The sequence below is a fragment of the Bombus pyrosoma genome, linkage group LG11 (genome assembly GCF_014825855.1).
Source record: "Bombus pyrosoma isolate SC7728 linkage group LG11, ASM1482585v1, whole genome shotgun sequence".
In the NCBI taxonomy this organism is placed as follows: Eukaryota; Metazoa; Arthropoda; class Insecta; order Hymenoptera; family Apidae; genus Bombus; species Bombus pyrosoma.
The window spans coordinates 5,097,413-5,124,252 of NC_057780.1; the positions used below are offsets into that span (position 1 = coordinate 5,097,413).

The window sequence follows — 26,840 nt, forward strand, 5'->3', positions numbered from 1 at the left end:
CACTAAACCGGCCTCCGCGTGCCAGTAACGAAACAACAATCGACCATAACGTGACCCACCAACAACAATATTATTGATCTCTACTACTTGAACGATCAACGTCCTCGATGTTTATCGTTCGCGGGAATGCTCGAACCCGCCGAAAAAGCGAACAGAGACTGTTCACGGCAGACAGAGTGAAACGGCTGTATAAAGAATTCTACTGCAGTACGGCGACGCGACGGAGGCGCCGGTTTCGAGGCGAAAGAGAGTCTGGCCTGCTCTGTGGTTTCTTTCAATCGGCTCCCAAAATTAATAACGACTGATTTTTATCTCCGATCCATCTCCGAAGTTAGCAATTTCATTTTTAACGAAAAGACGTTGGAAAAGAATTTCGAAGAAGTTAAAAATTTAATTTTCTTTTTAATCGTCTCTAATAACGAAAAAAATTTTCTCTAATTTTGTTCCAATAGAACAGAATAAATCAATCGAATCGATGCTCGCTAGAGGTATTACATAGATTTAGCCCTGACCCTCTTCTCCTTTTATTCAAAATTGTTTCGTGTATGAAAAATTAAAAAAAGAAAAAAAAGAAAGAATTAAGAAAAATACATCACGACCGAATAAAACACCAAATGCTTGTGATAGTTTCAGCGGTGCAAGTAGACCATGCAGGCCAGGTTCTCTCCCAGCCTCAGTCGCGTCCTGGCCATCAACAGGTCAGTAACAACGATAAATATACATACATATTACTCAAACTTAAGCGTGCGGATAGAGACAGACGGGCGAGAACAGTGTTCTATGTTATAATGGTACGACGCTGATTATCTGGATAAATAGGAGAATATACAATTTGAAACGTAAAAAAATCGGTAAAATCCGGATAATCGGCGTTTTATCGTAGAAGCGTATAGTTGCGTTGTTAACGCATTATGGATCGTTTAATTGAAAGCGGCGATGATGACGGTACACGTGATAGCGTAGATAACGGTGCGCAAATTACATGGCACGCATTCGCACGTGTTTGACTTGTATGTAGATACTATCGTTTTTGTAACAGTATTGATGTGTTTGCCTGTGTCAGACGAGGAGTAACCTTTTTACCTTGGATTCTCAGTAAATGGAAATTATTGAAAAGAAAAGGTACATTAATTTTAATGAGTCGGATAAGGTATCTGCTGGTTCGTTTAGCCCGATAATATAACCAGTTTGAAATTTTTAAAAATATTACGCTGTGTGAGTTAGGTATCTCATTTCGATATTACTATAGTGATAAATATATAGGTGCTCGAACGTTTCCAGATACCTGTAGTGTGTATAGATGATATTCGGATAATGAGTTTTTGAAACGAAAGCTATAGGCGTAGCAAGATTTATAAAATACCAAGTTCTTCTTGAGGAACATTTTATCAACGTACAATTTAATCCGCAACAGAATGTTCGACCTACAAATTTCGATAATTCGATATGTTGATTTTTCGTTAGCTTGAGATGGATATTTCACTTGTTTCGTTTCTATATTAAAGACTTTGCGTAACAAATCATTCGAGCAATAATTTGAAATTCAAAGTTTCGAGATTCGAAGTTCGCAGCTCACACAGATTCGAAATGTTGCACTTTTAAGATTGTGTGGCAGTTGCTCTACGTTTCTTATTACGAAATTGAAAACTATTTTTTCAACGTTCCAATAGTATAAGCGAATGTTTTCAAAGTATAATTTATTCTACTTCCGATGAATTTTTCCATGTAAATCTCACTTTTTCAAATCCTGTCTTAAGTAGACCAATAATCGTTAAAACTACGTCATTGAACGCACGCTCGAAAAGATGAAATATTGTCCATAACGTGTAAACTGCAACATAATGCCAGATTTACATCGGCTAGCGACAAATTCATAACGCGTATAGAAAACCTCGGCGGGCAATTACAACGTGGCAGTGCAATTATTTATTTAATAGTCCGTGAAAGAGAAAGTCGTAGAACAGGTTGCTGCCACTGTTACGCGTCGTGGCCCTATCGATTATCGTTTCACGAAACATACTTCGATAGTTCGCTTCAACTTTTTCTCGTAAACTGTCGCGCGTTTTATGCAGGAACGTAACAACTTGGGAACAAAGAAACTTGTTGACCACTGACAACGAAGGAAAAGGCTTCTCGAAGCTGTTTTTCAGTGCGTTTCAAATATCATCTACTAGACTACGAAAAATATTATTTCATATCTAGCATGGTACAAAATTCTAAAAATTTTTAAATATTTTTCACTCCTAATATACGCGTGAAACTTTAAATCGTCGTAATTGTTAGGTCTGTGTATTAATTCGGCGTCTTTAGATCTAGCTATCTCTACTTAAAATTTAAGTATATTTTTTTTATGTACTTAAAAATCATCTACATATCCAAAATAGATTTTTGAACAAATTTTTCATTTTCTACGTGTCTTACGCTTTCCTCGTTAAAGATAAATCCAACGTATCTCGCAACTCATATCTAAAATTTCAATTTTAGATCAAGCAGGCACCGAATTAATTTACGATCGTAATAATTTCCATCGTTATCCTCGCACGTCCAAACGACCATCCCTTGTTTTCCCCAATCCCCAATCGCGTTCAACTTTTTTTTTTCGTCGCCGTACACCCTGTTGCCTTCGCCATGGACGACCTTTTTCTTTGCGTGCGAAATTAGTCTAACCTCAAATTAGCTCCCCGTCAAACATCCAATGTTTCCCTCGTTCTGCCTTATGTCTTGTTACCGTTGTTTCTTTTTTTCCCTACTTTGGCGAACGAAACTCGAAACCTGCACGGTGGGTAACCTTGTTTTGCGTTGGGTCGCGCGACCAGAAGCTTTTTTGCCCTGCCCTTTTTTCAATTCTACTCCAGCGTGTCTCACCCTCCATGCAAATGAGCGTATCGCGGATGTTCCTCGCCCCGTGGCAAGGGCGTGCTCGTCTCGTTTAGAAAGGAAATACTCGACGCAGAACGCCTCTCTTTGTGGCTTTGGCCGCGTACTCTGTTTGTTGGGGGTTGCACTGATTAACCTGTCGCGTGCGAAATTGCGTTAACTGCGATTAAATACTTTGCCAACGATGTATCACGGTTTAGAAAGAGAAGAACGAATTTCAAACTATAAATTTTATTAACGCGATTAGTACCAACCATCACCGTTACGTTATTAGCACCTTATATTACTAAAATATTATAATATCACGTTATATCGGTATAGCGGTCGGCGTACGGTTTCTCTAACGTTATTAACAATTCTAGTCGAAACAATAAATATTCATATTTGTTATACACAAGACGATATAAAAGTCACCCTTTTGAATTTTGTTAGTCTTACTTCGTATTTCATAAAGCATCCTAGATAGATAAAATTCCCTTTTTAATATAGCCTGTCTGGCGTTAAAACAGTGACGTGGCAATGAAAGAAGGAAAATAAAGGAGACGATTAAGTATGTAAGAATAAACTCGATGTGAGGTCTACCAGGCGTCACCTCGACCCTTAACACGACCCAAAAACCGTCAAAGTCTGCCCGTTGTCATGTAGATTCGTAATCTTCCGCATTGTACCAAACAATGGAGGCATTCAGTCCCAGGAATAGTGTGAATGCTTATTAAAGTCACGCTGGTATTCACTGTGTTTAGCCTTTTCTGAAACCTTTGCTTACGATCGACAAAAAATGCCTCGATACAAAGAAAAATGTCGACAAAGAAAAGCTGAATTTCTACCAGTCCTTGCATTAGTACGATGATTGGCCATCTAGCCGTAAAATTACGCTTTGATTGAATTTCCTTGCCTGGTATTTTAGACGTTTCGATTATTCTCTCGTTTCGCGCCATCTTTTTAAATAGATTCTGATGAAAAATATTTCTGACTTGCGTTGAAGGTTGAATCGCGATTAAACCCACCGTGATCCGATTAAATTATGCATAAGCTTCTTAGGAAGATGACAAAATTTTCTACACGAGAATTTTCATATTTTGTAAATCAGCGATATGCTAGGAAACAATAGAATTACCAGAAATCTCGAGAATAATTTGTACATCCAATTTCGCAAACTATTTTTAATGGAATTAATGATCGCTCTGGATTTAAAGATCTGGCTTAATTAAATACCTTTCGTTATCTTTCTACGAAATTTCCATTGAAAATATTCCGTTTAAACGCTCGCTTAACTTACAACGGAAAGATAATACAGCAACGAACGGCTACAAATGTTTAATTAAAAAACTAAGGTATTCTTTACCACGATTAGATATTGAAAGTGAAATAACGGAGATTTCGTAATCGTTTGTGTACAAAGGAAATACAACGAAACGTACATCATTTCGTAACGAGCGTTGATCGTAGGTTCGACAGAAAGTTCTTAAAAATATTCTACTACAGAAGAAATATTTCCGTGGTGACGCGAAAACGGTGAAAGCGAGCAAATGATACGAACGATTATTTTATTGTACCGAGAAGATAAACTGTCTGATCGATATCTAAAGGCGAACCCCTCGGTACGTATGCAGCAACAATGCTGCACAGCTCGACTACTCAATGATTTATAACCCCACTTATGAACCAAATCGATTTCTCTCGAAGGTACTATCCTGACGCCTACACGCTCTTTTAATGCGGATAGATTCGTGTGTCTTCTGTGAAAACAACGATGCTTTTACATCGTTTCGGTACGAAAACGAGGGATTAACCGTGCAAAAATCGAAACGTAAATTTCTATAATACGCGTGCGTGGACAAATTTTGGGACGCGTAATAGATTTGGCTAAGGATTTATCACTATTTATTATTTAACACTATCGTTGTATTCTTTTGTGCGATGGACGAATGCCAAATGATTAATAAACGAATAAAGGAAACTAGCGAATATGTTAGAGCTGAATCTCGATTATCTCGACGCGTTTAGCCATCTAAGTTCTAAAAGATCTTACACGTTCGCGTAACCGGATCGTTCTATATTTTACGTGTACAGTAATAGTCCGATACAAGTAAAATATAAAAAGATCCACGTACAATTATCATTCGCGTAGATAGAGCAATTTCTAGTGTAATTTAAATACAAGAGAACCATTTGCATGGACAGCGGCGCTCGTATATCATACACCGTGAATACCTCTCGTCCGTTAATCGAAAGCAACGTATAAACAAATTATCGATCAAACGACGAAGGGGAGGCATCCCAATATCATCGGTGTCACGAAGACACCGTTCGCAGGATCTCGCGAGAATGATCGTCAATTCCGCGCCTGGAAACCTCCACCCTTCGATCACATACCGCGGCGTTCTAATAAACGTTTCACAAAAGGATTTTAAAAGCGGAACGGTATCCAATTATCGCCTGGTCACGACATCCGATCGTGCTGGAATTGCAAAAATAAATTCCCCGGATAGCCTTGCTCCGTCCGTAAGGAATAAAGGGGATGATGGTTGACGAAGAGAGGGTAAGCGGAAGGTGGCGAGGATGCAGTGTCAAGAAAGCGGAAAGTCCGATAATGAGACGTCCTCGCTTTGAAGTTGAAGGCAGGGCGATCGTCGAATGTCGACGTTCGATCGACGAGAAATGAGGCGAGCCCGATGAAGAACGAGGAGAAAGGGCAAAATAAAAAGAAGGCTACGAAGGTGGCAGAGGGTGAAATAAAGGCTGTTAGACGGTGGAAATTACTCTTTTCTAGAAAATCACGTGTGCCAGCTGCTGGTTGCACCAGCGATCGCGCTGTCGTATCGACTAAACAGCGTGTCACGTTCGTAGACAGACGACACGGACCGTGAAAACGATGTATGTACCGTTCGAAACGCTTCCATCTTCCTTACTTTTCGTCGTTTAGCGATCATTCGCAAGGATGAGGGGGGGGTGGTCTCGTCTCTTTCTCTACAAATTCAATAGCGAATTTGCCGCATCGTTAAACGATATAACTCATAAAATTTCGCAGTTCGATGCGAATAAACGATTAAACGGATGCGCGTTGACGATCGCAGTGGAAGACTTTGCGTTCAGTTTTACCTTACAGTATCAATCTTTTATATGGCGATTTAAACGCGAAAGCTATTATTCCTGATGTTTGAAGATATCGTCATTAGCGTAACGTTGCAAGAAATTTGACCAAAATTAGATAAAACGTAATTTTTCCATCACAATTACGAATAAAATAATTTCTTTCGATCGTACGTTCAGGGAATATATATATTCGAAAGGGTGGATCTCGTGACTAGTACACCATCGTGTCTGCTCGCGACGATACTCTGTCGCGTATCGAAATGTCACGACAGAGATACCGAGGGTCGACGTCCGAATTAAAATGTTTTAAATAGGAATGAGGGTAATTGCTCGGTATAAATAGTCTTTTTGTATTCTACCTCCTTCGCCGATTGATTCGAAGTTAATCACGCCCGATGAGACGATATCATATAAATTAGCTTCTTTCAGGTTGAAAATGATCCGTGTGATTCTAAATCGAAAGTTAAATAAATTATGAAACTCATATGTACATATAATCGCTTATTTCGCAGCCTAAAATCAACGTATAAATTACTCTTAAAGCGTCGCACACATACACGACGTCCGTAGCAAACGCGTTAAGCTCGTGTAGACAGAAAAACTTACAGTGAAATGACAATCGTGAAGCGACGAAGTTTCAGAGTGCCGAATGAAATACAGTGTATAATAAAAAGGAAAGTAAAGAAGTACAAAGAGACATACACATGATTATTTTATGACACGATGGATTGGTCAGCACCTGCAGGACTCACGATCGTCAAGGCGAATGACCGTCTCCTCGCATTGTCCAAGGTTACGGGTCATCCCTGACCCTGCCACGCGTCCACCCCCTTTGAAAAAACTTCGGTAATGATCGTTCGTGACATAAAGCTATTTTTTGTTTCGACGCCTGCTATCCGTAAGAACCAGCGGCAATTGCGGCCCGCAACGCACAACCACACAAAGAAACTATGTATGTAATCGGAATACATTTGCGAGAATCACTGGGGTGAGCACGCATCCCCCATACTTCCGATAATAACGGATATCCGCGTATAAGGGGGGAAAAAATAGGAGAACTAATTTACCACCCCCGTATACTGAACGAGCGACCGCTCGAAACGAAGTATTAATAAGGGTAGTGTGGCTTTACATACAAAATACATGTTATAATTGGGTGCTTGCGAAGCTCTTTGCTCGAAGGTGCTGATAAAAATAGTATAGGAACAATTTCACTGTACCCTTATTCTTCGATATCTTGACATTTATTTTTATACATATATATATATTTGTATTTCTTGGAAATTAGCATCGTTTAATGTGAAACAACAACCAAACGTGTATTTAAATTTGTTGGAATTTTGGCAAAATTTCTTTCAGTTTTTATGCGAAGATACGACTAGATCGTTGGGACAAAACTATAATGAATAATTCATCGAAATAGTAGAATTAAAAGATCAATAACGACGATGTGTGTAAATATTAAGAAGGAAAGTTTTCACGGTTAAACTGCAATAGCACAAAATTGAAGGTGCAAGATACAATTGAACATAAAGTTTTCCAATTTGATCGTCAACGTGTAACAATTTAATAATTTATTCGAGTTACGTCGTATGACAAAGCAGAAACTTTAATATTAAATTTCTAGAGGAAGAGAACGAACCCCCGGTAGTTTTACCTGCGAAGGGAATGAATAATTAACATCGAAGCATGAAATTTTGTAAATTGAATGTTATTTACTTGCAAAAAACAATAACGTGGAATCTTTTCCATTATCATTTTTCGACCCTTTCTTAAGGGCACGCAACCTATCATCGACCTACCATTACTCTGTTACCGCACAGCCCCAACTTATTTAAGTTTACTCGTGCATGACATTGTATAAAATAATAAAATTTCGTTTCTATGAAAATGAACGATATTTGGTTAAGTTTAGCTGAATTTTTTACTCGGCAACAACGGTTAATTAGACGCAGTATTTTCTTTTTTAACTGTATGCATATAAATTGATGTTTACACGAGCGTTTTAGAAATTTTAAAGATTAATGCAAAGATGTTAATTAACCAAATCGACTGGAAATTTTATCGAAGAACGGATAAACGCGTCGTACACGATGAACAGGTCGCGTAAAGATGTGGCAGTTCGTATAAAAAATATCGTCATCCCGTGCGATCCATAGACAGCCTCTCGAAGCACAGTTTTTTTCCTACCCCGTGAAATATCCTCACCCACCCCACAATTCGACTCCTCTTGGTCTGCGTGCCTATCGTTGATGGTTATTAACAACAAAAGAAAGAAGAGTGGGGATATAGACATTAGTACCACCCTTGCCCCCGCTCTTCGTGATGCTATAAATATAAAAATAACCCTCACCCCTAGGATAAATTTCTATCAGCCATGCGGGAAAATGTGACCCCGTGGAAAATACAATTCGAAACCGACATATGGAACATTTGTTCGATCGTTGCTACCGATGAAAGATTCTTTCGTTGAAAAGAGAACGTGTATCATCGGCAAATATTCAAATGACAATTTAAAAAAGTTCGTATTACTTTCTAACGTGTTCTTTAACGTAGGCAATTTGATAGTCTCTGTACGTCTATATTTCTTTTAACAAATTTTAAACAATCCCTGTCATAATATCTCTTCGAGTCGCTGATCTTTCGACATATTTACGTCGAAACGAACGCCACGACTATTTTTAGTTTTATTGCGTTGTAACTGTTGGCGATAGAAATTCCTGGCCCGATATAGTATGACACCTAAAAATCAACGATACAGCATTGTGAAAACTTTGAAGAAAACTTAGAAGCTACGCTTCTACGGAAACGTTTACGAAGGTTTTAGGATAGTCGATGGTTGACTGGCCCTTTTTTTTTTTTGTACAAAGTACAAAGGGGCCGGTCGAAGGGTGAAGAAATCACCCTTTCCGCGTGTGTCTATGTACCGCCAGGGGTGATAGTAAAAAATAACCAAGATATACGGCGTAGCCAGCAGTGCCTCCGGGAGCATAACTTTGCTAATGTATCCTTGCGAAACTTATTCTATGCTACGATCTCTCCCTTTAGCCAGTCTCTTCCCTTTCTCCGAACCCTCTGCAACCCCTGTACCTATTTCTCCGCTAATATAAAGAAAGGCAACAGTCTGTATTAGGATCTACATTCGCTAAAACGCGAAAGCTGCAAATTTTCTATCTCTGTATTTCGGTGAACCACTTAGGGACGTTCGAGGACAGATATAGAACGCTTCGAAGTTTATCCAATTTCATTCTGTTTTATAAAAACTGCTATCGAAGTTACAAAATGCTACGAGAGATTGCACGTTTTCGTTAACACAGATCATCGTAATTCTTATTATTAGTAATAATACAGAAACGCGAGAAGCGTTAACGTTACGTCGTTTGGAAAATTTATAGTCATTTCTAACGGTTGATATCGTTATATTTAGTCAGATTGGAAGAAAACTATTTGTTAGAAATGTGTTTCGTTAAAATCTTGTTTACTTTGTTAACAATGGATTGGAACACGTAAAATGGAAGCTGTCGTGCGACTACTACTGACTTTGTCAATCGATGATAGATTCTTACAGTTTAAATGATTCTCGCCTGATTTTAGTTCACACGCCACTTCTAAAGAATAATCGTAGAGCGGAAGTAAAAATCTGGGTTCTTTATTATGAAGAGCCATATGAATAATCACGGAGGGAAGCGTTATCGCAGTAATTCGTACAGTTTTCAGCGTTTCGCGCGTGATACAGGATGTATGTTACACGATCGGTTTCCTAAATTGAGTTGTATGTGTGATGTGCCCCTTCTTCGTACTCGAACATGTGCGTAAATCAAATCTGCTTCAATTAATCCCATCGAATAAGAAAATCCATCTTGGCACTTACGGCCTTCTTAAGGAAGCTACGTAATGAACTTACGTCCTTTCATAAAATATAAAATTCTTTTTACCGTTAATTAACGAGTCTTTGATATATTAAAGTAGAAATATTACAATGTTACGATACGAAACGGTATAGCACGTGTAAATAAATTATATCGTTATATTCGGTGGATAAATAACGTTTTGATAAACAAAGGACTGTTTCCCACAAAACTTTAGCTTTGGCACGCGCGCATTTATTCGACACTTGCAACGTTCAATTAGCTTGGCTGTTAATAACTCACCAAAAACTTCTACATCCTCGTTCCAAACGTAGTATCATTACTTAAACATAGCTATTAACGGTTTCCATTCGATCGTAAACAAAAGCATTCTCGGTCACTTAATCAAGTCATCAAATTAATCCACGTAATTACAGAAGACATAAAAACATCCCCGTGCCGCGTCGAAACCGCAGACTAAACGTTTCCCCAGCGATTCGGGCATTAATTGCCACGATGTAACGGGTGTACGAAAAGAAAAAGGGTCTGAAGGCTGGGAGAGTGGAAGCAACCGGCTTCGAGTCATAAACGTGAGTTATGTCAGCCGTTGGATAGTTGAATCTCAGTATTCTGTGGCGCGCTTTCGGTCCGTTAATATCTTCATTACTAAATCATCCCCGCCCACGGAGCATCGTTCGCGTTTCCTCGCGCTGCCTTCAGATAGACGATCGCGTAGATGGGAATTTCTGGATTCCACCCTAACCACGGCCATTTTCATCCACGGCACATCGCCGGTTTATGCGATCGGTTATCTCCAATCCGGCAAACTACTCTACTCTTGCCCTTTCTTGCCGAATTTCCCTGGAAATCTTGATGAAACGGAAAGGTAGATTAGGTACGGAAAACGAGGAGGATTGAGAATTTCAAAGGAGAAATCGCTGTAAGTTCGAGTCTCGTAGAAATCTCGTTTCGAGTGAAAGAGACAATTTTTTATTAAAAAAAAAAAAAAATTGAATTCGAACGGAATCCAGTTCTTTCGCAACTATTTTCTATTCTTTCCGTTCTGTTCTTCAAGAATCACAGAAAAGTCGACTATGAAGATACGTATCCACGTAGAAAGTTTCGGTCGAATGAAATGTATCTACGATGCGAAGGAAATAATCTCGTAAAAGAGCATCGATTTGAAGCACCTCGTCGAATCAATTTCATCGTTGTGAAACGCTGTATTATTCTCATAAAATTCCTACTAACTCTGTTTCTCGTGCGCGTGAAATTCATAAATAAGAATATTTATTCCTATAATTTTTCGTTCTTACCTTGTTAAGGATATTTAGATGAACTTCGTCCTCAGTCGTATCATACGCGCGAGTGGAGTCGACGGACGATTTAATACAAAGAGCGGATTTTAAATGGCTCTCGATCGGGTGGCATCGTTTTGAGAAATCAGACGAAACGTACATACAAAGTAACGGAGCCATCGGGTCAAAATTAACGTTCTCTCTAATTTCCATGGGCGCTGTTGTTCCAGCTACTGTTACGAGGACACGCTTTCTACCAGGAATTAAACCAGCGACCTTAAATTAAACCGTTCATACGGACGGGTCGTAAGGCCTGACACTCGCGATAATTCACGTCGACCCACGTTGACAGCACCGCCGTGTCGCATACAAATGGCGAAAATTCGTATGGTCGTTACCTTCGTGTAAAATGAGAAAAAAAAACGAAAGACAGAAAGAATCTTCCATGACCGAGCTGAACGAAGAAGAGAAATGGAGAAAGGAGAGAAAAAATGTTTCCCATTCGCGCTGGATAACGCGATCCTGTTCTTCGCGTTGGAAACGAAATTAACAAATGACGAACAATCCGAAGTAACGTTCGCTGCTGCGAGTTTCGTGTCCGGTAAATTAATTCCTCGGTTTATTAACTCTTTCGAAATCCATGATCAATGTATGTCATAGGTCTTGTATCTATAACGCGTATTTCATTTTATTAATTTCGTTTCATTTATTTATTCGTTACATTTCTTATTTTTTATTCCTTACTTACGTCGTTCGATGTGTGTTATGTTGTGTTATTCGATTAATTAAATTAATTTTAGTAATACATTAAATGTCAAGCATAATAATTTGTTTTTATTGTACGGAAACTATAAGAATCGCGATTGCCGTAACGAAGTGTTGAAAAGATTTCGAAAGTTCAGGAATAACTAATACTCAAATGTGTTAAAATTAGTCACGCGTTGCACTTAGCCAGTGGATACGTACAGACTGGTTCTGTCAGAAAAGTACATGATTATACCTTGTTACACTAATATCAGCTGTTCTCTTTCGCTTCCAGAGCTTGCTTATTTTTCTCCGAGAATGATTTGACAAGCTACATGAACGACAGATTCATATGTACGACTTTATGCTACATCGAAGAATATTATTAATATTCTTAAGCGGTAAATATATCAATGTAGAAGAAATGTTTATATCATAATATACAGCGTATAGACATTATCGATGAATAGTAGGCTGATATTTCAGTCGCATAAATCGTACAAATAATTCTCTTAAATTGTTATCACCGGGGATACAACGAGTATCCATAACGATTCAGCTTTAGATTGCTTAATTTCGTAATTTTCAATTTAATTTTATCACTAACCTCTATCACGAGGGATATCAACTACAAAATAAAATTAAATACTCCAAATTTTAGTAGTCTAACAAAAAATATCATAGTAATCTGTAACCAAACGATATTATATTTAACGACAGACCATTTAACTCGTTATATACATCGACGCAACTCGACGGTCGTAGTTTTCCACGGAGATGTCATTTCTGTTCATCCAAAGATAATAATAAGCGTCGTTCGGCCGATGCGAATATTCTCAAACGATCATCGCTCGCTGACACGCGTGTATATTTATTCCAGAGATTATTTTCTTCTGTTCAATATAAAATCGTCTATTTCAGAGTTAATGATGACACTCGTCATTGTAACACCGAAAAACGTCGAAGAAAGAAAGAGATAAATAACGGCGGGGATCGTTTGGAGGCTCATTAAAAACCAAAGTACTTTCTCCGCCGCGTAAAAGGGCAGAAAGGATCGCGTTAACGACGTGCTCGACAATTAACCCCGCCGGATGGTCTCTCTTTTCCCTTCCCCTCGTTGTCGGCAACCGACCTGGGACAATTAATTAATGCTCGGCCCGGCCGTTTAATTCGGGACGCAAACGAGTTGGATCCTATGTACCAAGAGACGACAAGACAGATAGAGAGAGAAAGAGAGAGAAAGGGAGAGAGAAAGTGAGACAGCTGGATACAAACGTCTCCCGTTGCAACCTGTTGCTCGAGAGATCAACCGGATGGGCGAGCCAGGATTGTAGAGGAAGAGAGGGAAAGGTAGCAGAGAGGATGATGGTCGTGATCCTTTTGGGGGTGGCAGTGATGCTGCGCGAGCTGGCAATTAAGCCATCAACCCCTTAATGAATGAACTCTGTGAACGGGCATCGAGCCACCGGCAACCCCATTAGCTAACTAACCCCGAGTTATTTGCATGCCTGTCGGCGAGGGTGAGTCGCTCAGATTCACCGAGACAATTACCAGTGACTTTATGGTCAGGTGCTTAAAGGCTTAAAGCGGAGGATCCCTTAAAGAGGCGGGTTGATGGGACCGCGATAGAAGACGTTCTGTTACGAATCGGGTGGATGAGAAATGGGGTGATAACGAGGTGTTTTAATTGTAATTTATTTGCTCTCGCTTTTCCTTTTCTTTCCGGCGTGGGAGCGAATGAGAGATGGGAAGAATTTTAATATCTTTTTATTTATCACGCGTATGGTTCGTTTCTTCTTTGATCTATTTATTTATGCAGAGTGAATCGCCGCAACAGAAGTTTCACTTTTGATCGTATCGATAGCGTGACAAGTAACGTCGATCGTTAGTTAGTTATTATTAGTTCGATTATCAGTCAACTGAGAAACGCGTATGGTAATCGTAACAGATGTTGTTTAATCAAAAATTTATCGGTCAACTTCATCATCGACATAAATAGAAATCTTCGATCTTCGACGTAAATAGAATTCTGCCGTATATACTAATCCAAGAGGAATCTTATAATATCATCTTCGTTCCCAACGAAGCTAAATTTACGGTACGGTAACACGGTGAAATTTGAAATTACAGGAAAAGGAAATCAGAGTATTTTACGGTGTGTTGTGTAAACATTTTAATACCGCGGAAAGGATGAGGCATTAAAGTTAATGGCGCAGAACCTTACGTGCACGCGAAGACGAGTTTTTTACCCTCGCGATGGAACCCTCGAGAAAGCAGGAATTTGCTCGAGCTGTGTCCTAAGATTTTCCTCGAAGATAAACCAACCCACGTGGTCAGAGAGCTGAACTATCTCATCGTGTTTTTCACGCCCCAAGACGGGATCGTTCGTCTCGTGTCCATAAGGGGTACGCTCGCGTGTGAAATTGACCAGGACTATAGACGACTATGTTAAGTGCTACTAATTAAATGCTCCTTAACCTCGACCGGAAACTGTTCCTCACTTCTACCACCATCGAGATAATGTCTCTTGTTGTTCGTACATACTGCGCGATAAAGTTCTTATATTTATTTCTTTTCCAAGATCGATAATAAATTTAAATACACTGCTTCGAACAATTGGAAAATCATTTTCCGCGCGACTTTTATTTATCTAATCTGACAATTTCTTTTCAACTGTTCTTACGATCAATGTATCAGATTGTAGAGGTTTTCAGATTTTATTTGATCGGTCGATACGATAACGTTGCGTTCGTAATCGCAACCCTCTAATTGTATCGAGTTAACGTATTTCGAGAGAAAATACATTCGTATACCTTAGCAGCTAACTTGAATTCTATCGTTCCGTTAGGCTGGAAAATTAAGCAACGATAAAGCCACGCTTTAGAAACCACTTCATACACTGTCCAAAGAATTAAAATACCCCAGAATGGCAAACATACGTGTATCCAGCGCTATGAATACATTCAGTCCTTTGAGATTTGCATTTGAAAAACTTCAAACAATTTCTCAAACTTTCCATTCGAAACAGAATTCATAGAAAGAAGAGAAAGAAGACTGAAAGGATGGTCGAAGCACACAGCTGGTATCGACGAAAAGACGAATCTTGGAGCGTGCATCCCGTACAATTTCGGAGGATCGCGTGTCGAGACGCACTTTGTCCTCCTAACTCCCTTATACCTTATCCAGTCCTTAGCGCGGAAACGCTAATTCGTTGATTATCCTAATGACTGTCAGAGAAGCAGCAGGAAAGAAGAAAACCACGTACCGCGGGCCCATCCGCTTGATTTATTCCGAGTAGCCCCTTTGAACTTACCGACCAACCTCTGCATATTCCGTACTTTCGCCATTTCTCAGCGTTTTCTCCTTCGTTTTTCTTCGTTATCGATACGCTTATCCGTGTAAAGTTTCTCTTTTTACGATTTGCAATGGAACGGCGATCGAGTCACGGTATCGCGAGAATCGACGATTCGCGCGTCGTGATTCCCCGTGGAAATCTTCATTTCTCATTACGGCATCGGAGTATCTAATAGTTAGACGCTCGTGTCTTGATCACGATAGGGCTTCTTAATCTCACCAGACAAATCTGACGTCCCAGTTTCTTACCCCCTGCCCGGCAAGCTTCGTCCCAGATTGTGTCAAACTCGAGAAATTAGCATCAATGGCCTACCTACGTTTCTATCTTCCGATCTTCCTTTCCAGCTGATAATATTTTCTAACAATTATCTAGCTACGTATCCAACTATGTACATAAAGTTAACGTTAACTATTGGAATACTATTAGAAACTCCTCTAGACAGTTCTTAAGGCGTCGAATCAATTTACAAATCCAACAGCGATCGACTTTACAATTATCTCACACTGTTTGCTTAAATCCATCGCTTGTAACAGCCTCTCGATGAAATTTTCGAGAACCTTCGTTCGCTCTACGCCTCTGTGTTACTTGCGTGTAACCGCAGAGCAAAATTTGTACAGAAACTTCCACAGAAACTTCATATACGCGTACTCAAAGTCTAAAAGGAACTTTGAATTTCTTAAATAGTGAACTATTCGTTGACGAGCTATAGAAAATGATTCCAATTGTGCACATCGCACAAGAGCAGGAAATGAAATACGATCAAAGACAAAACAATCAGTTAAATACAAAAGCAAAATTGAAATACATAAGAGTTGGTTGAAGAACTCTCGGTCGGAGCGTACATGGTAGACAGCGTGGGCACATAAATGCGAATTTAAATTATACGGGTACCGGTCGCCATCTCGATAGGGTTTCTTAATCCCCTCTGGGAAACGCTAACGCCCTACTTCCACGCGGAGCCTCTACTTAATTACTCTAATCACGTGTCGATGTCGCGTCCCGAGGATCGACCAATCGGCAGACTGGTTAATGCCCGGCTACAACGGAATCTCTTGGCGCGAACTCGAAAGAAGAAGACCCTGGTATGCACCGAACGAATCTCTCGTTTCCCGTGATAAGTACCGTGATAAGTAAGTAACTTCGTTCATCCAATTAACGCCTCGAAGCACTTTTATTACACCCTGTAACTGCCACTTTATTTCTTAATTTCGATGTATCGGCACCGCTAATCGCGTTCGAGACAGCAGTCCAGTGAATCTCGAAAGACCGTTTCGTTATTTCACAGAGTTATTTCATAGTGTCTTTATCACGCTGCTACTCCATTCATCCGAACTCGTCCCGTGGCAAACAGTTTGTATAATTGTTGTTCATGTAACAGAAGCTCGCCAATCTTCCTCGCTGAATTTTATCTCGCGTTCGCGCGAATGAAATCAAGCGGCAAAAGTTCGTTCGATCGGGCATTAACTAGAACTCGGTTGCGACAAATGGAATTGCACCGTGATAAAAGCACCGCGAACTCTTCGAATAATCCGATATTTGTTCGAAGCATGGAAACGTATCGTGTCGTAGAGCAAAGTTGCAACTGAATCGATCGCGATACGCTGAAAGGATGATACTTGCAAGAGCCGTAAAAATACGTGACAAGTTGTAAGAACGCTAGGAATACGTGGTTGAATGCAGATTCTGAAAGTCTTCGCTTGCTTACAACACGATGATTCTCGACCTGCTAATTAAAGCTCGCGGTATCGATTACCAGCTCAACAAGTTTCACCAAAGACTTCCTTATTGGCGCATAAATTAAAACGCATCTCGTTAATCTCGTGGATGATAAACCGGCCAACGCGAAGAGGGGATACCTGGGATAATCGTTAATTGGGGATTGTTTCCTTATCCCTTCGTTCGAACCGTAAATTACGAAACCGAAGAAAGTTGGGCTCGGAATTCTTCAGCTTCTTCAGCTCGGAAGAAGTTCCCGTTTCCTGTTTGGCTCATCCTTCTTTCTCTTTTGAAGAAATACGCTTCGTTTTCCTTTCGCGAGGATAACAAGGGGGTGATAAATAAACGGAGGTTTCGATATTAAAATCTCTGCTTCGAGTGTTTCTCTGGGCGTTTGCCGGACCATTGTTTGCGGCAGCCAGAGTCGAATCCTCCTAATTAGGAAATTCTCGTCGCGACCCCGTCTTCGCGCACGCTTTCTTCCTCCAAAGCTTTTTATTATACCCGGTATAACAGGGAACGAGGGTGCCTCTATAATTATTATTCAAATATTTTTCTTTACCCCGGCGCGGTCGCATTAATATTTACGACGCAAACCCCGACACTCGCATCCCTCGCGAACTTGGCGTTTCCACCACTGAGAAACACCCTGTGTATTTTCTGCTTCTTTCGATTTCTAGTGAAATATATTTTCTAATTTGAAATTATCGAACTCCTTCGATATTACACCTGAATATCTATTTATTTGCTTCATTATTATTCAGTGTATTTAATCATATTTTCTTTGTATCGCATTCGTTAATATCTCCGTTATTTCGATAAAAAGAAAAAAAGGAAGATTACGCGAGAATAGAATTAGTTGCTTTGAGAACATTGCAACGACTTACTATTCTTTCCCTTTGTCTCGAAATAATTTTCTCCATTTTCCAAGATCATCGACATTTTTTAAGTCGAACTACGTACGTATATGTTGGACAAAATTCTAACTTACGTCATCAATCGTTTGGCTGCAGAGCTAAATTAAATTAGGACGAACTGCTCGTACTTTGATCAATTCTCATGTCAGCTCGCTCGTATTCATGCAAATCCGCTCTACGATCACAATTATGTATTTTAAGTTACGATTATAGTAATCAGAACGATTTAATCATCGTACTTGTCTCTCCGCAATAACTGCAAAATTACTCTACGTTCTGAATTTAGGGGAAACTTCTGAAAAAATTTTGCTACACGGTTGTAATACACGTATTATCCGTGAGTTATGAAATATTCTGAACATTTAAGTCCAGTAATTATCCACGGACGATGGAACGTAATTTGTACTCTCTCTTTTTCTTTATCGGTAAAACCTATATATAAAAATTGTAAAAAATGATAGCCAGTAAGCGCATTACATCTCACGAAAGTTTAATTAAAATTGTTTACGATCATTAATTGGCGCATATGCGGGACAGTTAACGATTACATGTTGAGACACAGGCACTCGAATTTATCAGATGAATTATACGAGAATCAGATACTAAATTAATACGAGATTGGCAGAAAGTGGAATGAACGTGAAATAAGAGTTTCCAACAACTTTCTCTAACTCGGCTTTATTTTTCTTATTGTCTTATAGCGGCACGCATGAACTTTTAAGTATTACAAACTCTTGAAACGCAAAATTAAAACAGCAAATCGTGGAAAATCTTTCGACTATTACGAATCGACGAATTCAATTCCTGTAACGCGCACGAAAATCATTCGATATTCTGTCTCGCAGGTTCCTTTCTCTCTTCTCTCTTCATTCCAAAAATAAAAGCATAAAATCGAATCCTTAAAAATGCACGTACGAATATAAATAGGGTTGCAAAAAATAAATGTTGCGATAAAGACACAAAACTCGAAACCAAAAAAATCATTGAGCGTCTGAAATTTTCCAACTTCTTTCCTTTTATGCATTCGCCAAATAAAAATACCGCGGAATCACACTCTCGGCAAAGCCTACACACTGAGATAAACAAAATCTCGACGAATAAACGGTTTACCGACAAAACCGATAAAACCGAGTAAATCAATTCGCATGAAAATACCCAAGAGTCGAACGAGTTCGCAAGAAGCGAGCCCAGACAGCTCTATTCGATTAACTACGAAATCCCTTTACATAAATCACCCCTGTAATTTCTCGTCTGGTCCACTAATTTCATTATAAAACGATTAAACAAGTAAGAAGTAAAGGAAGCAGCGTACGAACGAGCAAGGTCGTTCGACCACGTTCCCATTAGTTCGTTACGTGGACGCTCTTGTAAGGTTTACAGCCCAAAGAAATATCGCTGCTCGAAACTTTCAATAAGATAAGATAGGCTGATTTGTGTCGGGCTAATGAATTCACCTTGTAATTCTCCAAATTTGATTGTGAACAACTAGCAAACGATCTACCTTTGAAATCGGATTGTTCACCTCGTTTACGATATTATGGCGCGACGAATAGCGAGATCTATCAGGTACATTAACGTCTCGATTATCATAGTTTTCTATAAGAGGATACACGTAAGCTTAACTAATTAAAAGGAGAAAAAAGTTTGCTCGACGCTAATGTTAACATTCGTCTCGTACATAATCATCGTAGTTTAATAGCGCGTACATATTGTTCTATTTCTGCGAATTGTTTTGTTTAATTTATTAATTTTTATACGTATAATAACCATCTCTAATTAGCTCAAATAACCTTACTATAGATTCATAGATATTTAGGATATTACGCTTACGATACGATTACTGTAGATTTATGGTTACAACGGAAAGCATTTTTTCTTCCTAGGCTCTCGTTGCTTCGTTGTTATATCGAAGATCGATGTTGTCTCGTAATATACGAGAGGTTTAAAATTATTCCGTACAAAGTTCTAAATTGAATTTTAAGACGTCCAATCTCGGCTGACGCAAACGAATCTATATATGATACTTAAAAACGTGAAATTGCTGTAGGTGGATGTAATTCGATGTCCAGAGACTGTTCGAGCGTAGACCGTTCAACGAGGAATATAAATAAGCGGAGACTTGTACCAAACCGAAAAGGGGTTGGGAAAAAGGGAGGAAAGTTGGATTCCGAGCGTGTCTGATCTGCGTAACAAGCCGCGCATGACCGTCAGTCGAGGATCCACGTTCCACCCTCCGATGGTTAGGAATCGCGCACCCCCTTCTGGGCTTCCTAACGATGTGCTAACAAAATACGAGCCGCGGATAAAGAGCTGTTTCGAGGAGGAACGTAAGCAGATTGACGAGGAGACGACGTTACGTACGTCGGGAATAAGAATGGGGAAAAAAAGAACAGAAGGGAAAAGGAAACGAGGAAGACAAATATAAGAGGTTGCAGAGGGTTACGTCTAAGAAACAGACGATGGAAATGATTTCTTCTTTCCCTTCACGAACGGGCTCTACCTTCCACCCCTTAATTATCCGGCTGACAATTATTTTTAACGACTCCGCGATATCCTAACGAGACCTAATCCGCCGACGTGGCGTCTCTTCCCAAAGAAACAACAAAATGGAATGGTAAGCTGGATGTCGAAGGCTGTCCCCTTATCGTGTTTCCTTTTAATCGCTCTGATATTTTTTTCTTTTTCTTTTTAGTATAGTCTCGTGACGTTTCTTATCGAAATTACGATCACTCTGTCTTTGGCAATATTATTGGGGATTTATTCGAAGAAATTCGGATAATAGCGTCTTAGCAGATAGAGAAGGATAGGCTGGAGTTTATATAGACTCAAGCCTTGCACCGCTTGCAATTAATTTCTTCGCTTATTTTTCGATAGTCTCGGTTCGTAGAAGAAAAACGAATTTCTTCGACTCTCTCGACTTTCTTGCATCTCTTGCGTTACTATGCCGTAATATATCGATCCTTACAACGAAAGAGGATAGACGCGATGAACGTGAAACGTCAACGGCAAGTGAATCAAAATGGAAACCTCCGGGATGAACGTGCACGTGGAAGCATACGAATACAGTTTGGTTAAATCATAAGGTTAAATCATTTCTATAGTCTCGTCAGACAATTACTTCTTTATATTACCACTCGTGTGGCTGTTACGATGAAAATTACTGCGTTCTTATATTTATCATAATATACGAATGACGATCGAAACGGTCTTATATACATATGTCCGGAATTAAAGAGTACCGAAGGTCGGTCGTTGTTTGGTTTAAAATATCGAATAGTTTGGCGGACGAAATTATAAAGAGCAGGAAAATTCCTCTCGGTATTCCCACGTTACAATCGGCACGAACAATCGACACAATTGCACAAAACAATCCCGGTCGCCGCAAAGTGGCGAAGCATGACCATCATCGTGATCACGTGAGGGAGTCCACTCCTATTTTCGATCGCTATTACAGCACGATAATTACAGTACGATAGGCGACTTCCCACGTCCGGCACGCCTCGCTCATTAAGTCGTCGCTTAATGATACCTGCAATCGGCTGCGGTCTTATACCCGTTATGGTTATGGCAACGCGCGTCATGATCGTCGTACCATGTATTAGTTAATCCCGTTTATTTCGTTACCTGCTACGCTCGCTAATAAATCTGCCCTTATACCTACGTTGAATATTACGAAACGACACGATACAACGTTCTCGATTACTTTTCGCGATTATACAATGATTAATCCAAGTTGACCGAAGAGAAGAAGTTAATTCGTGGTTCGATCGGCCGATATTCGTAACATCGTAATTTATTCGAAATATTCTATATGTATTTGAAATATTTTCTTGGCATTACATCGTTACAGTGTCCCATGATTTTCCGATATTACGTTAATTCAACGATTCGTTGAAATAAGTTACGTCGATACGTCGCTCTCGAAAGATCTTTTATTGCCACGTTTTCCGGAACACGCGAATTAATAAGTCTCTTAACTTGTCCGTATTACGATATATCGATTTTTAAGCGCACGAAACGTTTGCGTTTAAGAAACGAGCCGGTTAGCAGATCAAAAGTCAAGCTTTTCAGAATTAATCTGTGAAAGAGAGTTTACGTACGGGTTGATCAAGAGGTTTCAATCTCGAACGTCGTTGTTTCTTGAGCTGGGGTGCTGTGAGAACCCTGTGATTCGCGTGTCGACCAGTTAAGAATCATTAAGGCAAATCTTCGAAGGGGTATTGCTTGCCATCGTGTCAGGGTCAGGCTGGCCTATATGCGCGTACCTACTCGTTGAGACAAATATTGGATTGTTACCGGATACATTGTTGATCTAAACCCATTTACGACCACGTCACAACCACCATTCCCAACGGGACCAATCTCACTAACAGGGCCGGATCGTTTAACGAACTTACTTTGCATTCTACTCTTCGCCTTTCACGAGGACGACCAAGATGCGCGACTCGAACCAAAGAAACCAAAATGGAAATGTACGAAGAAACGCGTCATAAATGCAGAAGGAAGAAAGCAAGAAAATGACCGCTAGCAGTTTATAAAATTTCTATGAGAAATTACTAATTGGTCGTTTCTTATAGTTAAAGCAAAGATCTTAAAGTAACCCGAAGAAAGTGTATACTGTAAAAGAGAATTTAAGGGATATTACGGAATTTTTTCGAGAAACTTTCTCTCTGTCCGATCGACACTGACGCAATTACGATCTTCGGACATACCGCAGACGAGGAGACGAAAAAATAATTATGGCAAACTTGAATCTCCATTCGCCTCCGAGGAATAAACCAGCGTCAAGAATAAACTAAGAAAAGCTTACCTAAAAGATATAATACCTTTGCTCTGGTTGTTACGAATCTCCAACTCCGTCACTGTCTACGTCGTTTACTCGTTTCGACTCGTCGATTCTCGTAACGCTACGATATATACCTGTCAATCTTCTAAAAAGAAAACTGCAAAGACAAAATTGCAAAGGCGACGCAAGGTGGGCATAAACTTTAACGAGTCGAAGGCTGGAGCCGTGGTCCGCCCCTGACTTTGGCGGGTCCGCGCGTACCCTTCACGTCGGATCCGCAGCGTTGCTCTGCATTTAAATAATTAAAGATCCGACGGGACGGATGGATGCACGGACTCGTCGGTATTAATGGGATAATCGAGCGTTCAACGTCGAACGAGAAGTGGCCGGAGGAGCGGCGAGGGGAAGGCAGCAAACGGGGGGGGGGGAGAAAAAGGTTGGTGGTTGGTGACGATGCCTCGGTGGTGGTGGACGGGTGATAATGATTTTATAGTCAGCTGAACTGGCCGGGGGAGGAGGGTGAGAGAGACAATTGACTCGATAATACGGGTCTTCCTGCCTGGCACCCGTTGATACCGACGGCGAATCAAGTGCGAACAACCGACCAGGAGAGAAGAGAAAGAGAAGAAACGAGGGACAAGGATAAATGTTCCGTTCGCTAATGACCCTGGTGCCTCTTTAGGGACTGCTTCTCGACTTAGGCTACCGGTCGAAGACCTCTCCTCTGCCTCTTCGTCACAGCACGGGGAATCAGGTACCTGACAGGGAACTCCACCTCCTGGCTTCTGCCGCGTCCTCCCGTTTTGCAGACTCAATACATACTAGCGGCCACCGGCTTTCGGTGGATCGCGCTCACGATCCTCGCGCGTCCAGAACTTTGAGAAACCTAAGCGGTGGATAGCGTGAAGCGAAATCGTAGGCTGTCTTTTGGCCTTTTAGCAAGACCTTGGCGAGTCCTTTAGCGCGTCTCGCTGACGTTTTCCAACAAAGATCGTGCACCGAAACAACGTGATAAATCGCGCTTTGTTGTTTCCATTTCGTATCTTTCTGTGGTAATTGTTAGATAAAAGGGAGGATTTTAACATGACGTACGAATGGAAGAAGGAACAAGCTTCTAGACTTAAAATTACTACGACGCTTTTAAAAGCAGCCGTTGAATTTATAAAGTTTTGAAAATATCAAGCATCCAACGGATGCTACTGTATTGTTTCATTATTCAAATGGGAGGAACTGTGTGTTTAATTCGATGATCTAACAGAAAGACAGTTTTGTTTAGACGGGATTGATCGCAAATACATCTCGAGTAATTCAAAAGTTGCCTCCCAATAAAAGACACGATGTTTCCCTCTGTGCTCTTCAAATCTTACGCGGGGTGTTACTAGATACGAGCCAGATATTTGTAAAGTAATACGAGCGATTGAAAACGTACGATTATATCGAAACACAATTCGTTTCGTCCGTGTGTTTGGATCATCGCCATCGTCATCGGGACCCGATCTGTAAATCACCCGGTCACCAAAGAATTCAGCAGATATCGATCAGCAGTTAACCAAAAAGATGGATAACGAGTGACACAAGTGTACAGGTGCTTGGCGTTGATATCCTCGAGTTTCACGACGAATAAGCGTGTACTTTTGCCGGCAGTTTTTTATAACGGTCCTATTCAACGAGCCGTAATTCAGCGATAAAGCGTCGAGTCATCGATACGAAGAATTAATATCGTGTCACGTAAAACATTTAACAAATGGACGCTTGAGTTTCTTTCGCTGCTCGTAAAGAGCATTTGCTTGATCTCACCTTTTCCACCGAGTTTGACGTTCGTACACAGGTGTCGAAAAAAAACACCTGCCCAATAAGATCGTTCGCGACGTTTCCTCGATATGCGTGTCATGTCCGAGATTCAATTTTCTTCCTCCCGACGTTTTCAAAAAATCATCATTTCTTGCATAAAACTAAATACGTTATGCGTGTTCGTAATCGTATATTTTTCGGACGCCTTGTATTACTTTCAAATCTTTCAGCTACCTTTTTGCCTCGTTTTACGCAAAACATCGCCTCGGCGCGAAGTTTCTACGAAATTACACCTTACGTTATATGTTTTCACTTACAAGCAACGATCGTTACCAAAGTTTGAAAAAGATCGCGCTTCTTCAACTTTCTCTCTTCATCCATAGTATCTGGTTAGACCTACGCTAATATACCTACTCTAATTTCATAAAAAACTAAACAACTGGAAATATCTCACGAACAAAGAAAGCAAAGTAACGAGACATAGCGGACACAAGGCAACCGTACGATCCGCCACAAAGAGACGATGGAAATAAAAGGAAATTCGAATCGGCCGGCTATCGAGCGATATTTATCGATCTCGTTACGAAAACGGCCACCTCGAAATGAACGAAGGAAGAGAGAAAAAATAAAGAATCGATTTCACGATTAATACGGTGGTACAAATAATTTTGCTGGGCCACCATGGAGCGACGAAAACGATCGAAGGACGTTCGCAAGGAACGGAGACGGCGAACGAAGGATAAAAGCAGAGAAGCGAAAAGGATGCGGTCCCGTAGGTTCACGTGCGCGCGGCGAACGCAAAAATAGCTCCGAGACACGTCAATAATTAATTAGCAGAATTTATCGATACGCCACCGCCGTTATCTTGTCCGATACGCGTACGAAACGATTTTGTGACCGTGCAGGGAGATAAGCCGTCGTCAATTCACTCGGCTGCCTCGTTCCCGTAGAAATTACGACTTCCTCGTGATCCTCGACATCCAACATTTCCAAAGGGAGGCGCAGAGTGCCCCTACGACGAAACCTCCTGGCCTGTATCGAACGTCAAATGGGTGGGCAGGTGACTCTCCGATGGTCCAACCCAAATTTGGTCCCTCGAATATGAATGTCGCCCATTCACCGTTATAAATAACTATTCCACCGTTTATTTCGTACACAGCCAACCTCGTACACTTGCACGTATAGCTGGATGGGAGCTGCTTTTGGTCATTTAATTATTCGACTTTTCGTAAAACTCTGTTAACGCGTACAATTAGACGGGCTGCTGTAAATTTTATTGGATTCCACGGATATCGCGATACACGCTCCGGAGATTGCATTTAATTGCATTTAACGAGACCTTATCGGTCGTTGATATTGTAGAATAATAAATGGAAGTTTCGAATACGAGCTTGCAGTGTTTTATCTTTTACGAGCACAAAGTTGAAGTTGAATTGCAAATAGCGGGAACTTTATAGGGCACGGGCGAGTTACTCGAATGTTAAACCAAGTTGGAGAAATATACGAGTTAATCGTCGGATAACCATTTCGATAAATTTGAGAAGCTGCGTTGTACAACTGCAAACAACAAATTTTATAATCACTCGCCCCGTATATATTTTGATTCAAAGAGCCTTTTGTAACGCGGAAAGCCCTTCTGTTTGTTGTTGTCAAACGAGAGTTGTTGTCATTCGAGTACAAAAACTCGTATATGGATAAACCGACATTCTATCGATTAGCTTGACATCGTGGACTGATACGAAAATTTCGTAACGTATTTCGTAATACGAACATTTATCACGCGATAATATTTGACAAAGCTACAACAATACGTTCGATGAAGGATCTCCGATACCAACGATCGACAAAAAAATCAAGCAAGAAACACTTGCACGGAGCAAAATACAATTTGCTCTTCCATCCATACGTTGAACCGCGTCTTCCCTGCGAACAACTTCGTAAAGAGCCACAGCCTTCGGATTCGAGAACGAAAGCACACAGATTCCATGGTTGGTACGAGGCGCGACAACTTTTTCTATATAAAACACCGTGGTCCCATCGGGCACCATCTCAATCGGAACCGAAGCGTCTTCTAACGAAGACCCGTTCGCCGATCCGGCAGAGATATACTCTTTGGAAGAAACGGGACGGACAACATCATGGAGAGAGCCATTGATCCTGGTGTTCGGGACACGGTTTCACCCATGTCCGAGCAGCGGTTCGAAGGCTCGGGACATCGGTCCCTTGACGTCTCAAGCGGGAGGGTCTCGCGTCGGCCGAGATAACGAAATTAGCCCGGCCGCTAATTTATTTCCTAATTCTCGCGCGAGCGGAGGTGTGAAACAGCCGTTCTGAACCGTGGTATCCACGATAACGGGCCTCGATGTGGAATAAAAAGAGGAAGAAAAGGTGCCTCTCTGTTTCGGTTGGACG

The 26,840-nt window shown here is 40.6% G+C and overlaps 1 protein-coding gene across 11 annotated transcripts in view; it reads left to right on the top strand.

Moving 5' to 3' along the window:
* The window catches only part of LOC122572905 (zinc finger homeobox protein 4-like), a 404,144-nt gene that overhangs the window by 362,848 nt on the left and 14,456 nt on the right, over positions 1-26,840 (top strand). For 2 of the 11 annotated variants that reach the window (XM_043738585.1, XM_043738586.1), the window contains exon 10: positions 628-698. The exons of the other annotated variants lie outside the window; for them this stretch is intronic. In XM_043738585.1, the coding sequence (XP_043594520.1) occupies positions 628-698 (71 nt within the window). The remainder of the gene's footprint in view (positions 1-627; positions 699-26,840) is intronic. 11 annotated transcript variants of the gene reach the window in all.